General features: G+C 42.5%; 1 protein-coding gene across 2 annotated transcripts in view; it reads left to right on the top strand.

The window, feature by feature from the left end:
- Window positions 1-15,124, top strand: part of etv4 (ETS variant transcription factor 4) — a 36,672-nt gene extending 21,548 nt beyond the window's left edge. For both annotated transcript variants that reach the window (XM_063482606.1, XM_063482609.1), the window contains 8 exons: window positions 2,630-2,759; window positions 4,198-4,380; window positions 4,477-4,901; window positions 9,051-9,119; window positions 9,716-9,763; window positions 11,192-11,364; window positions 13,866-13,967; window positions 14,631-15,124. In XM_063482606.1, coding sequence (XP_063338676.1) covers window positions 2,630-2,759; window positions 4,198-4,380; window positions 4,477-4,901; window positions 9,051-9,119; window positions 9,716-9,763; window positions 11,192-11,364; window positions 13,866-13,967; window positions 14,631-14,858 — 1,358 coding nt within the window. In that variant the 3' untranslated portion in view covers window positions 14,859-15,124. The remainder of the gene's footprint in view (window positions 1-2,629; window positions 2,760-4,197; window positions 4,381-4,476; window positions 4,902-9,050; window positions 9,120-9,715; window positions 9,764-11,191; window positions 11,365-13,865; window positions 13,968-14,630) is intronic.

The raw sequence follows: 15,124 nt of genomic DNA, 5'->3' as shown, positions 1-15,124 counted from the left end.
TATGATGATGGGCAGCGCTCTGAAATCACATAATTTATCATTTAATGTGTTTGCTTTCTCAAAGGCATTCAGGTTAAAGTAAAACAAACACTCGAACAGGAATTGCAACTTTGAATCCACAGCAGTTGGCAGAGGATTTTGGATATGCGTAGGTGTTATTGGAAATGTTTAAAAAGGGTATCTGTGACACATGCTTAGAGAGGGAAAATAATTCAAGGGCAGGGCAAGGTATATTGGACAGCAGTTGATGTCACACCCTGTAGTATATTTTTGTTTTGTTGCTTATTTTACTGTAAATGGGACCATATATAAAATGTCCTGCTGTGTGTGAAACTAGTGAGTGAGATTGCACTTATCGGAAAAAGTTACTCTGTACTCAAGAAGCAAAAAACTCGGGTGAATTGTTGGCATTTCCAACTTTTTTTATCAACTAAATATTCTTATTATTACTTTAGAGATAGCGTTGTGTAAAGGTATTACAGTTGTACAGTCCTGCAAAACTAAGTACATCCCATTATTCAGTAACTTGTAAAAACCACCTTTAGCAGCAATGTTTTCAGGTAATTGTTTTCTATATGATTTCATCAGTTTCTCAGGTCACTGTGGAGGGATTTTAGCCCTCTTTTCTTTACAATGTACATGAGTTCATCAAGGCTTGCAGACATTTGTTTATATCAGTTCCAATCAGGTTTAGGTGTGGATTGCACCACTGCATCCATCTCATAGGTTTTTCAGCCATTCTGTTGTAGATTTGCTGCTGTGCTTGGGATGACACTCTTGTATGTCTTTGTTTGGCCCAAGCTTTAGCTGAAGGGCAGATGGTCTCAATGACTGCAAAACAAGCCCAAATCATCATATATTGTATATTGTACCCAGACATCTCTACTTTGGTCTTATCAGTCCAAAGGACACTGTTCCAGAAGTGTCGTGGTTTGTGCAGTTGTAACTATGCAAACTTGAGCTCTGCCACCAAGAGGTCTTCGCCTGGCAACCCTTCCAAATAATCTGTCTTTTTCTAATTATACTCTCATGAACGTTAACATTTAACATGAGGCCTGTAGAATCTGAGATGTAGCTCTTGACTTTTTTTTGGCAGTTTGTTAAGCATTGAATGGTAGGACTATGGGGTGGAATTGTGTTAGCACACACCTGAAAGCTTCAGACCAACAAACTGACAAAGCTTCTGAACAGAGTCCTGCAAAATAAAAACTCTTTTCATGTGACTACATATGTTTGTTGACCGAGTGTACAACCATTTAATGAAAACTACTTTAATGTTGCCATTTTATTTCTTTTTTAAGAAGTAATACTTCTAAATTTGAGCATCCTGACTTCCATCTTAACAGCAGATCCCTGAGGCAGTTTGTGGTTTATGTCACTGTAATGTTGTGTCAGTTTCCATTTTGTTTCACTTTCTACCTCCTGCTTTAGTGAGACAGTCATTTTGGGCTTCATTCAGTAGAGCCAGACTTTTTTTTCTTCCTCTTTTTGTGAATGGACGAGCTATATAATTACCTGGGTTGAGCTTTCAGTGTGGTCTGCTCCGTCAGCTCCACACCCACTGAACACACACCCACACACAAAAGGGATACACACTTTTATGCACGCAGCCCACTTAGAGACTAGCCGAGATTGCTAATACACACGCGCGCTCCTGCACACATGCGCACACTTAAATACATGCCTCCCCAGCTGGAAGTGCGCAGCTGCTGCTGTTTACCCTGTCGGGACCAGAAAAACATCCTGTACAGTTCTCTGGGTGAAAACCTCCCCTCACATAATAAACACAAGCCCTCGGCACATTTTGAAGCTCCACTTTGGGTGGTTTCTGTGGCCGTCGAGGCAAAGGTCCCCTCCAGCAGTCTGGCTTGATGGACAGTTTGGTGTGTTAAAGATTGAGTAGATTCCTTTGGGGGATCATCATATGGAAAAAACATTTAGTTAAAAAAAAAAGAAGAAGAAGCTGAAACTTTTTTTTTGTAACACATTGACACATTATCAGGTTATCTGTTATCGCTGTCTGTGCTTTCTTTTTTATCTCGCCATCAAATGCAAAAAAAAGAAAAAAGAAAAAGAAGGATACAAGCAAAGGCTGACATCTGGATACCAAATCGGAAAGAATGCTGAGTGTATATGCCGTTCTAACAGAGCTGTGACATTTGCTTTCATCGCTCCATAGACATCTCTCTGGCCCGTACAGTTGTTTAACTTGAAGTTTAACATGAAGCTTAACTTTGAAAGAGGAAGTTTTGACTGCTGTTGTGTCTGGAAGAGCGAAGAAAAGTGGGCGAGGACACTCTGGGCTTTCAAATGACTGCTGGAATGTGGTCGTGTGCGAGCATGTGTGCTTTTGTGTGCCTGTCCCTGTCAGTGTTTATGTAAGTGTGTGTGTGTGTATGTGTGTTTATACGTGTCTATCTGCTGCCCTGTGTTTTGCAGTTGACAGTCACTAAAGCATCTTGGCTGGCATGTAAAAGAGATTCCTGTGCAGACAGAAGAATTTGTTTTTGCCGTTTTTGCCTTTGAGCTTAATAGCAGTAGTATCAGGGCAGGGCTGGATGACAAAAGAATATACAAAAGTTGTCCTGTGTGTGCGCCAAGTTTCATCTCTGTTTACTGTCTCTTGTAGCGGTGGCATTTCACAGCCCTCCAGTCACCATCAAGAAGGAACCGCAGAGCCCGGGCTCCGACCCCAGCCAGTCTTGTAGCCACAAACCGAGCTTCAGCTACCCCAGTGGAGAGCAGTGCCTTTATGCCAGGTATTTACTGTAGTGCATGTTTAGTCAAGGATGACTTCACCCAAATAAAAACTGTGTATTCCCTTATCTTTATCTCACTATGAAGATAAATTCTTGGTTAAATCTGTCAAACTTTTAATATTTTATCTCTGGGATTTCTTCATCAACAGTGCCATCAAACATCAAAATTACCTTCATGATTATTCAAGACAATCCAGAAAAAAACTGTCTTGTTTCTTCAATATAGGATAGTTTCAAAGTAAGTTTTTTGTACAGCACCTTTAAAAAAAACAAAAAACAATGGCGATCACAAAAGTAATAATGCAAAAAATAAAACGTCAATTAAAGTAAAGAAAATAGGATGACATGTCACGAACTTAAGTCTGTAAGTGTTTTGAAGCTTTATATACAGGAAATCACTGCAAGCCTCATCCCCCTCGGGCAAACTGTTCAAAAGCTGAAGGGCAAAAGCACCGTCACCACCGTCGCCTCTAAATTTAAGCCTCGGCACGCAACAGCACAAACAAAAGCAATGTCACCACTACTCGTGCACAGTGAGCTTTGGTGTTGTTTTTGGCTTATGGTTGACACATTAGAGACTGCTCTCGCTTGACGTGCGCTCGACTCGCTGCAGTCTAATCCTGGTAGTAAACCTGAAAAACACTGGAATAAGGATACAAGAAGTCAAAACAGGGAGGAAAAAAAGTTTGAAGATGGTGAAATTCTTCTGCAAACTTTCCAACTGTAGCAACAACTTCTCTGTGATGGTGTTATCTGTATCGGAGAGATGTTTGTGGAGGGGAATCAGCAGGCTGGCACAGACTTGTGCCACGTTGCACAAAATGGGAGACAGCACCAAAGTGTGCGGTATACCAGCAGTCATTGCATCACTTTTGTAAACGCTGCCATGCATGATGATGAAAATGGCAAGTCTTAAACTGCCTTTATCACACCTCCCAATTTTGTGAACTTGCCCGCTCAATGGGGCCAGTGTGGCTGACCTGGAATCAAAAGTGTGCAACCAAGTCCGCGGCTATAAGCATTTTTTCTGCTAAATGATGGGCAATGAGTAAGCACACCTCATGCAAGCAATGAGTATTTGTGGCAACCGCAACGACTTATTTCTGCTGTATGAAAGTGGGGGAGGAACTCTGAAGTGACACAAAAGGATGATTAATTGCCTCCTCAGATATTTAGACATCCACTCTTACCAAAGACAAAATAAATGCTTATTTTACTTTTTCTCTCAACAAAAGTGTACAATGACCAAGCCCAAGTTGGTCAACCCATATGTAAACTCTTATCACACGTTATTGACTGAATCCCTGCACATGAACTCCTTCTGTTTGCTTTGTTTGTTGTATTCATTGAAGAAACAGCTCACCCCTGTTGTGACATGTGTAGTCATGCATGATGTTTTTTTGTCATGAGTGTATTCATGTGTTATTTGACTTCACAGTGCCTATGAGCAGAAAAGGGCTGCAGGAGGAGCAAAGAGCTCCTGCCCAGGGACCCCCATGTCTCCCATGCAGCAGCATTACTCCCCTAAACCTGCCACGGCCGGACGGCCCGATGCTGGTTACATGAACCCAGCTGCCACCTCCCAGCCACTTCCCAGCAACAGTTACCCCATGAACGCCAGGTGACATGGCACTGAAATCTTACCACTGGGAATTCTGGATATTATGTTGATTTCTCCTGACGAATGTATCCTAAACTGCCTTATTTCATTTCCCAGTTCCAGGTTTCAGGGACCTTCAGGAGACCCCATGTGCCCTCAGTTCTCCCAACCAGCGCAGGCCTTTCAGCGCATGCCATCTGCCCCAGCTGGCCACTGCACCACTGGTGGAGGTGGGGGTGGCGGTGGGGGGCCAGGGGGCGGAGGGGGTGGTGGTGGTGTTGGCTACCACCGGCAGCACTCTGACCCCTGCATGCCTTACCTGCAGCAAAGCTTTAAGCAAGAATACATGGACCCGCTGTATGAGCGGGCAGCCCATATGGCAGGGCCGGGTCATGTGAGTGGACAGGGACACGGGCATGGACACGGACACGGACACAACCATGGCCATGGACCACACCCACAGTTACACTCGCACCCACATCGGTTCCCACCAGCCCACATGATGGTCAAGCAGGAGCCCACAGACTACACCTATGAACCAGGTGAGCAATAAAGACATTCATCTGTCTGAAACGCATCGTTTTAGCTCCTGTCCAAGGACCACCAGTAAAGACAAATCTGCTCTGATTGGTCAGGTGGCATTGCAAAAACAGGACAACACTGTTTAAGCACTTGCTCTGCTAACAAAAACATTTTAGCAACACTAAGACATTCTGACATCTCCAACTTTTCCTCTAAGTGATTCAAGTAATCAACACCCAATTACTGGGTGTTGATTAGAGATGTCAATGTTCAGGACTTAAGCAGTGTCATGGACTGAAAAATGACTTGAAAGTAACAGCTGCTTTAGTCAGATTTGTTCGACTGTTTAACAAATTCAACTGAAAAATATGTAAAAGAAGAGAAAAGCTTTATTGGGACTTCATCCATCTTGAAATGCAGTGGATGTGACCACAGAGATTAGGAGAGAAGGAAACAGATGGGAAAGTGAGACACATTGTGCCAGTATGTTACATAGTGATGGAGATAAGGACTGTATAAAAAGCATTCTTTGCAAACAAGGCATTGCAGGCACAATGATACAGTGTTTTGTTTTGTTTTTTGTTTGGGGGTTTTTTTTGGTTTTTTTTAATGGGAGATTATAACTCTGTTTGGCATGGACACAACTGTGTTTTCTTTTTCTGTGCATGTAAAGGTTTTGCACAAGAGCCAAAAGACACAATTGAAGAGTATGTTAAAATTCTTTTACTCTATTAATTTCCAAGACCTGGGTGGCATGTCCTAAATCTTTTTTGTCTTTTGGTCCAGAAAATAGTTCACAACCAGTTAATGGTCATATTAGAGGAAAAAAAGCATTTGAGAGACTCAAAATGGCAAATATAGAGCATTTCTCCTTGTTAGACTGCTTGCAAATCAATGGGTTGAAAACCCTCCCCTGTGTACATTGCTTACTCTAGAACAAAATGTCCAAAAGGCAAACAAACTTCTTCACTGTATCTGCACTCCTACTCAACTCCCTCTTAGCCTCCAAAACTCCTCCTTTCAACCCTCTGACACTTTGCAGTGAAAAGGGAGAAAAAAAATGTTTTTTTCTGCTGTAGCTACACCCCTCCCTCCCTCCCTCCTTCCTTATCCTGCTCCCTCCCTTCACCGCTCTCTGTGAGAGAGAGGCAGAGGAATTTCATTGAGAAAATGGAGGGCACTGGAAAGACTAGAGTCCCCGGTGGAGTGCTCCAGGGTTTCATGTTGCACCAGCGGCTTCCTTTTTCTGCAGGCAGATGAACTCATAATGGAAAAATGAGCGTGGCCACAGTAACTCGAACCTCTCACTGGCCGGGCTTTGGGAGTGGGTGAGGGGAGGGAGTGGAAGGGTAATGGGGGGAGGTAAGGGGTGGGGTAGCCAGCTCAGGCACTTTAACAACAAGCACTACCAGCAGCAAGTATACAAAGTAGCTCTTCTGTTGGCTTCTCCCTGAATCTAAAATAAGCGAGAAATGTAACACTCAGCATCCTCGTTCACCTGTATTAAAATGGCTAAAGGGCTGACAGCGGTCCACATGTGCACATGTGCTGAAAACGGCTGAAATCCAAAGAAAACAGAATTTATGACTGTTTTGACTTGTCATTGTTACTGTAAAAAAAGCAAGAGTCACACAACCTTGAGAAAGAAATGGGGGAAAGTACCAAAGGATGTTTTTCTGTGGATAACTGCTAGGTGGAGGACCAAGTTTTATTTGGTGGGGTTTCCTTAAAAGACTCTCTCTGATATGGGTTTGAACCAATCCAGAGGCTGATCTGACATGAAAGATCAAAGTTTATCTTTATTTTTGTAGACGATTATACAACAAGTGACTGGACTGTGCACAGGATAATAGTGAGTGACAGGGGCCTAAAACTTGGATGTGATTACCAGTAAATTTTCTGCACTCAAGAACATGTACTCTCTCTCTTACTGAGCAGTGTTTCACATCTGTATTGAAAAGTCAGTCACTGGATCTCAGGTGGTCTAAAACAGCGGTCCCCAACCCCCGGGCCACGGATCGGTACCGGGCCGTGAGAGTTGTGGCTCAGGTGTGAAATTTATGGTTTTCAGTTTTTTTTGTAGTTAACTTGGTTTCCCTGGGTCTTTTCCCGTGTTGTAGTTGTGTGTCTTATTTTGAAAGAAATATTTACGCGTTACCATAGCGACCATAGAGCATTAAGGGGCAGAGAGGAGGATGTTACTTTCAATGTTGTTGGCGCACTTCAGGAGGATGCTCCTAATAAAGTTACACAATTACACAGCGAATTCACGTTTATTATTATATTTACAAAATACCACAGTTTTTGTCTTGGTCGTATCATTTTATTTTGTTGTATTTATCCGCGACACCTTAAAAGTCGGTCTGTGAAAATACTGTTTGTCATTAAACCTGTCCATGGCTCAAAAAAGGTTTGGGACTGCTGGTCTAAAAGAACCTTTTTTTTTAACATGTCAATAAAAATCCAAACATTTAAATGGAAAATGATGTTTCTTTTAGGCAGCTGACCAATAATCTGTATTGGAGTCTTCACGTATGGTTAATAGCATCCATTTACCTGATAGAAACCACATCCCAAAAATGTCCTAAGCAATGATTGAGGACAGTTGTTATTGCCTTTTCTTTTTTTTAAGTGATCAAGTAGTACATACTACATACTTGTAGATCAATCTCCTTGAGCTTCTTGATGTGCAGCATACAAAAACCAGCAGCCTGCCAAAGGGTTCAATTCGGCCGAACGTATGGCTGTGCTCTGTGTAAAATTCACCTTAGCCTTAGAGGTCTACTTTGGTCACCTCTTTTGGTTGTATTGTGAGCCATCTGTGGCACTGAGGTTGCTTGTACTCACTGCAGTAGTCTCCTATACAACATGTCCTCCCATATAATCAGGGAATCTTTGAGCTTCTGCACTGATAAATCAACAAAATGCCGTTGAAAGGCAACTTGATCATATACTGAGGTTTTCAACCCAACCATGCCAGCCGCAACATCTGCAAGGTTGCATACATACAGGCAGTTCTGAAGACATACTTTCCTTCAGTTATTTGTTATTTTCTGTTGATTTACAGTGTCACTGTAAGAAATTCTATCCCAAAATTTTGATGTCAGAAGCACGTAATGGAAAGAGAGTAATAAAAAACACCATCAGTGTTTTCTTTCACTCTGCACAATGTGAACAATGACAGTCAAATGCCGCAAGTATACAGTCTCATTTTAAAAGCCGGGTAGATAATGAGACTTGTAGTTTCACATACAAATTGGCATTCCATCGCTTAATCACTGCTATTGTGTTGAATCAAAGACGCAGAATGGTCATGCCACGGAGCAGACAATTAACCCCAGTGCTCTCACACCCAGTCTACCCATCAATCCCTGGTGAGAGCCTGCCATCTCTGGCAGACATATTATTTACAGTATGATCGAGCGCTGCTGCCCTGGAATGGAGGTTTGATTTTCCCCAGTGGCATCTTATCACAGTCACAGAGCTGCAGCTGCATTCCCCAGGAGTGAGTCACGGTCAGAGCCAGAGGCAAAGAGCTGCACCTTTCAGTTTTATGCACTTGCTTGGCTCATTGATACAGTTGACAGACTGTAAAAACAGACAAACAAGCTCTTATAATAGGCAATGAGTCACCTTTTTTTGTATGCTTAGCCAAAGAAAGAGAAAAACACACAGACAAAGGTTAGTGGCTCGGTCACAGGAACTGGAAAACAATATTCTCACATTACATGTGAAATGCACTTTACAACTGTCCCAACTTGCAGAGAATTTTGCTGGAAGGTTTATGAGGAGCAGTGTAAAATCTATATCGGTGAATTCTGCTATTTGAGCAAGCCAACGATGTGCCCAGACAAAGTGCAGACACTGTATACTGTACCACTTTTCTGGTCTGGTGGAGGTGCTTGCTCATGGCCTAAAAATACCACCAGGGACAAGAGAAGTGATATGATAAATGCAGCATTTGCCCTTGCAGGTTCACAATGATCCCACTAAATCCATCTAATACACCCACTTTTCTCAAACAGGTAGTGCTTAGGAAAGCACATTAGCAGCCATCCTTGCATTTTAATTTGACTTGACACCTTACAGGGATTTCTAAATGACACCTTATGCCATAATCTAAATGTCGGTTCATTTTGTTAACCTGTAGCTCGGTGTTTCTGTTACAGATGTGCCTGGATGTCCCTCTATTTACCACCACAATGAGGGCTACCCAAACCCCCAGCATGGCAATGAAGGTAATGTGAATGTTTTGCATTCTACTGCAATAATGCCCTTTAAAGGCCTCCAATAAATGTTATTATGGAGTTAAAGGAATTAAAGTGATGTCAGTATACAGAAATTGCATGTACCCAATCTGCCCTGTCTCAAAAGCTTTATCTACTCTGGTTAGAGGTCTGCGGTCATTGGCTAACCGGCCTAGAGTGTGCGTGCCTCCATTGGCCAACCAGTGGTGTGTCTGTTTCCATTGGCAGAGGCTCTCGCCTCACCCCTGCCTCAAGAATCCCTGAATAAACATAAGTCCTAGAAAAAGCACACCCCAGCAAAAAGGAAAACAAGCCCTCCCTTCTTTACCATTGTTTGCAAGACCATTTTCGGCAATTTGAAATCTCATTCAGATGCACTCAGCATATAAGATATCACAGGTCTTGCCCTGGTGAAATGGTCCCCCTGTTAAACAAGTAATATAGTATACTAAAAGGGCATTAATGTTGTGAGTTATTTTGGTTGAACAATATTTAAAGCTTGCCACTGGTTCGAGATGAACAACCTTGTTGTGCCAGGATGAAGGCCATTTGAAATACTGACACAATTCTCCCCCCTTCTCTCTTAGGCTATCTGTTTGAAAATGACTCCCGTGTGGTTCCAGAAAAGTTCGAAGGTGAGCCTGCTTACCACATATCCCCTCTGCATGCACACACAACTTCAAATGCACAGCACACAGGTGTTACTTAGTGACAACAGGAAGAAAAGAAAATCACAGGAAACACAGTCACCTACTTCAATCTCTTACATGACTGATTCTCTGCCAGAAGTAAAAGTACCCCAAGGGTATCACTACAGTTGCTGTGGGGGGACATGAAAGGATTAACTCGACTTACAATTTTAGTGGACCTTAACAAGTTTGAGCAGAAAGGTTAATGGTTTATTTAAAAAAAACAAAAAAAAAAGTAAATGGCTAAGCAGAAGAAAAAGAAATGTGTTTAATGATGGTCAAAAAGCAAGAAAGTGGTATACATTTGCAATTTGCTGCAGAAAGTGAATTGCACTTTAGAATCGAAGTGAACAGAGCAGCAATAATTATTATTTACACATGTCATTTTAATGTTCACAGTATACTGACAGTATGGAGTAAAACAACATCTAGTTTTACTTACACAGAAGCCAATTTTTCCCATTTTATCTGCATGCTAATTGGTTAATGTGGGGTCATGGTGGTTGCAGAAAATGAAACTGCTGGAAACCGAGGTACATCATAGTACGAAGAAAAAAAAAAAGTTGGGAACTACTGCCTTACTGTCTATCATATTATACACACATCAGAAGGATCCCGGTGTCATCAGAAACTGAGTTAGTGGGTTTGGTTTCCTTGCACCCTCCAGGCAGGGCTCCTCTGTCACAGAAACAAGCTTTTCCCATGGTGTTGTTGGTTATTGATGCTAAGGGAGCTTGAGTGAAGAGCCTGAGGCCGTCAGCACTCGTTGAACCAGTGAAGTGTGCAAGTTCTCTGACAGACGACAGCAGTAACTTAGCTGTGCATCTCGTGTTCCAACACCTGTGTACAACATATCAAGTACCTGGTAAACAACCGAGAACCAAACACCAATCAGTGTCCATTTACCTTACTAAGTAGTAAGCTTGATTTCTTTCTTTTTGCCCTGTACTGCCCCTTACTTTTATCTCTATTTGCCTCTAGTTCAACATGCTCTGGCTTTTTTAGCTGCAAGCTGACATTTACGGGGATTTGGGTTTACGTCAGTATGCAAACATGGGGGGGGAAAAAAAAATCAAGATTAGATGACCTACGGATGTACTTATCCTACTAGAATTAAGCCACTTTTAGGCTGTTAGGGGTCAAACGTTTCTTGTTTGCACAGCACGAAGTACTTTAGACCATAATTTAGTGATTGAATCTTAATGGTCGGATGCATTAATGTGCTGAAAATATATCAACTATCACATTAACTGGCTGGAGATAAACCACAGTGCACATAGGGCAACAAATCTCTAAATTCCTGGTTCCATGTAATAGATGGAAAGCATTTTGACGCCTATAAACATACTGAGTACCTCTGTGTTCCTCGTCCAGGTGAGGTGAAGCAGGAAGGGGGTGGTCTTTTCCGTGAGGGTACACCTTACCAGCGCCGTGGCTCTTTGCAGCTCTGGCAGTTCCTGGTGGCCCTTCTGGATGACCCAGGCAATGCCCACTTCATCGCCTGGACAGGCCGTGGCATGGAATTCAAACTAATTGAACCAGAAGAGGTAAGTCTGAACTGTAAACTACCTTTTTTTTTTTTCTTCAATCAAAGATGGTGGGGAAATGTTGTCTGTAGGCGCTATAATCGACCAGGCTAGCCATCATGATGTCACCCACTGGTCTTGCTATTTTAAACAGATTTGACAACAAAGGGATGAATCAGACTGTGAAACCACACACTCATTGGCTAATGATTTGTAACTGAAACGGCATTATCTACTCTGGTTAGAGTCCGAATTATCATCCTTTCTAACTATTAGAATGACCATAAATTGCAAACCAACTTAAGGGTCTTCCACACCGAAAGCGATTCGCTCATTTCCCGTTTTTCCTGTTTTGTGCTTGACAGTTGATTATAGCCAGCAGACAGGATCTGGCTGCTTAGAAAAGTGTAGTGTAGTGTAGTAATAGACATCACATGTCTATTACCAGTATTCTTCACCATCACTGGTAGTCACATGGATTTAAACTAACGACTAAGCCCATAAAATCCTCAGGAAAGAGTTCGCTGGCAGCCCAGTTAAAGTGAGTCAATGGTTGTTTCCAAGACTTCAATACAAAATGAAATTCTTTGAAACCAGAAGAGCCGCCCCCTGCTGGCCATTACGAAGAACAAAGGTTTAAGGCACAGCCATGCTTGCTAAACTTTTTAAGGTCCAGTAGTCACGTCCATCTTTTACACTTTTGTTTACAGAAGTACAGGGGCAACCCTTCAGAAGCTCATTCGATCACTGCTGCAGGTCTCTTCCTGTTAAACAGCAGTTCTTCCTTCCCACAGTCACCTAGTGCTTGTTCAGAGGGGATTGTCTGATTCCTGGGATTCTCTCTCAAATGTTGTAGGGTCTTTACCTTAAAGCACCCTGAGGCATAAGATGTTGCGCAGCACTACATAAATAAACTAGATTTAATGCATCTTTGAAAATGGCCATACACAGATGCAGAGGCTGTCTAGCTCTTAAGAGAGACATCTTTATGTTTCAGTTTGCTAAGTCCCTTAGCAAGTAAATTCAGACTTGTAGCCAGAGAGTAAACTTTGTAAAATGTTGGGTAAATCAAGTCAGGAACATGCAGCACACAACAGGAGTCCAGTTCAGAAGCATTCTCACTACTAGAAATCACCTTTGGTTTAAAGCAAGGGTGCTTGCTGGGGTATAGCTTGCTGGAAGCCAGAAACAAGATGTCCATTGACTTGCTGTGGATTCAGTGGTCCATAACCTGCAGAGTCTTTGTACTAGAGACTTTAATATCCAGTGAGTGTCAGACATTTGTGATCTCACATCTCACTTTGTTGGGTAACTTAAAAAAAAAGTTCTAGTTTAACTGGAGCTTTGTCTGCAGTAACAATATCACTTTAAATGTTTGAAAAAAAGACTACTGCGATATAAAATGCATTATTTTTAACACATTACTGTGTGGCCTTGTCCACTGATAGCACTGATAATGATTGTGACATTAATATGATAAGATTACTCTTTAAATAAATTTAGTGAGGGTTTGAAGGTGCTACCTAGATTACAGCAATGAGAAGTGGGATTTGGCCACTTTCCTCATAGGCCTATTTTCTGATCCATCTTCCATTAGGCCCCCATACATTATTCAGCACGTACTGGATTGATAAATGAAGGACAAGCACTATCACAGAAACATCCAACACCCCTGTTCTCTCTCACCTCCTCACATTTCTTAAGTCCAGACATTTTTGCAATGTTTAAGTCTGCAGTTTGATTGGATATCAGAGCGCCTCCATTTAGGTGGGCCCTAATACAGACAGGCCTATATTGTGTTTTCCATTATCTTTTTACTGTACATTAAAAATGAATGGGGTAAGAGTTTTACAAGTGCAATTAGAGCTGAGAGCGCACTCAGAGATCAAACGGGGCTGCTGGGCCACTGTGGGATACAACCTGTCTTCCTGACTCATGAATATCAATGCCCCCCCCAATCCCATCCCAAGCTTTACGGTTTCTTCCTACATCCAAGGTGTTTGTCAACAGAAAATTTATCCACTGTTGCACAACTCCTTGATTTATTTCCCCTTGTGTGTGTGTGTGTGTGTGTGTGTGGGGGGGGGGGGGGGGGGGGGGGTGTTAATGTGAGGCATTCATTTTCTATAAGAGGGAGAGCTGCTTTATCAGCCCAGGGTTCAAATCTTGGGCTGTGTTTTATGGCCTGCCCCCGACAACCCGCCCTGACTCCTGTTTCACTGCAAACACTGTGGGACTCTGGTTGCATTCAAGTGGTAATGGTTACATAAAAAGGAAGTGAATCCACATGTGAGGACTCGCCCTGGTCTTGGCATGTTGACACTGTCAAATTTAATAGCAGAAGGAAGTTTGGCTTGCTACTGAGGACCTCTAGTGGGCAACCTGTGGAATTAACTACCTGTGTCCAACTATTAGGGCAAAAAGACTCGATCTTCTTGAAATGTAATTTGAGGAAGGTTATGTTTTACACTATTTAAAAGCATGCAAACACATTTTTAACTGATTTATTTCTTCTTTCTCAGGTTGCCAGGCTGTGGGGAATGCAGAAGAACCGTCCAGCCATGAACTATGACAAGCTCAGCCGTTCTCTGCGCTACTACTACGAGAAGGGAATCATGCAAAAGGTACAAAACGCAGCCAGCACTAAATCTACTGGGAACCAAAGTAATCCCAAATAGCTTTTCAGTACAGCACCTCCAGTTGTCAGAGGGCAGTCAAAGATGCACAAAAATGCCCTTAATGTCAGTGCCTGATGCACTGGCAAGTTATTAAAAAATAGACCTCTTGCAACTTGTCACGTATGAATGTTTGCAAAGGAACCCCTGGATCCATGTCTAAGTACACTAAATACACTGATTTGCTTTGTTTTCACTCAGTAAAAGGCTGGAGAGGTGCTGGTTTTGAGATGTGCCCTTTGTCTAAATTTCACCACACTGGATCCTCCATTAAAACAGGAACATAAACTCTCACACCCAATATTCCGAAAAGGCATCTTGTGCATTTGTCTGTGACAACTTAAGACAGAAAGGAAGTATCTGACGCCCTGGAATAGGAATGTGCTTGTGCACTCGTCTTGCTGGATAGCTAAAGAAAAGGAAACAGTTTGGTGTTCTCGGTCAAAGTGGACATAACACATTTCCTTTTATATTTATATACATCTCCCAATTTTCTCTTATACTGGGTGCTTGGTCTCTGCCACCCTTAGAGGCTACAGAAACTGTGAAATATTAGTTTACAAATGCATTCGTATTTCATTTTAAATAATCCCCCCCTCTCTCTCTCTCTAGGTGGCTGGGGAGCGCTACGTTTACAAGTTCGTGTGTGAGCCCGAGGCTCTAATCTCCCTGGCCTTCCCCGACAATCAGCGACCCAGCCTGAAGGCCGAGTTCGAGCGCTACGTCAACGAGGAGGACACAGTGCCTCTGTCGCACCTGGACGAGGGGGTGCCTTACACCCCGGAACAAGCCCCTCAAAACATGGGCCCTCAGCCCTACTCCAAAGGCTACATGTACTAAAGCCAGCCCCAACACGCCCTCCTTTCTACCCCACCTTCAGAGATGTTCCCATTGTACCAACCCACCATCATACATGCCCCACAAAACCCCATGCACCTCTTGCACATGCCCACCCCATCCTCTTGTATATAAGGATATGGTGTTTTTATTTTAAATTAATCGCATTAGGGATTTTTTTTTGTTTTTGTTTTATTTTTAAGAGCTGTATTCCTCTCACATTCGAGGCCTATTCAATCCATAAACCTGACTGTGGTTGAAGAGATTGC

Source organism: Pelmatolapia mariae, linkage group LG8, assembly GCF_036321145.2.
Source record: "Pelmatolapia mariae isolate MD_Pm_ZW linkage group LG8, Pm_UMD_F_2, whole genome shotgun sequence".
Lineage (NCBI taxonomy): Eukaryota > Metazoa > Chordata > Actinopteri > Cichliformes > Cichlidae > Pelmatolapia > Pelmatolapia mariae.
The sequence above is the reverse complement of the archived record's forward strand: the minus strand, read 5'-3'. Positions and strand labels throughout refer to the sequence as shown.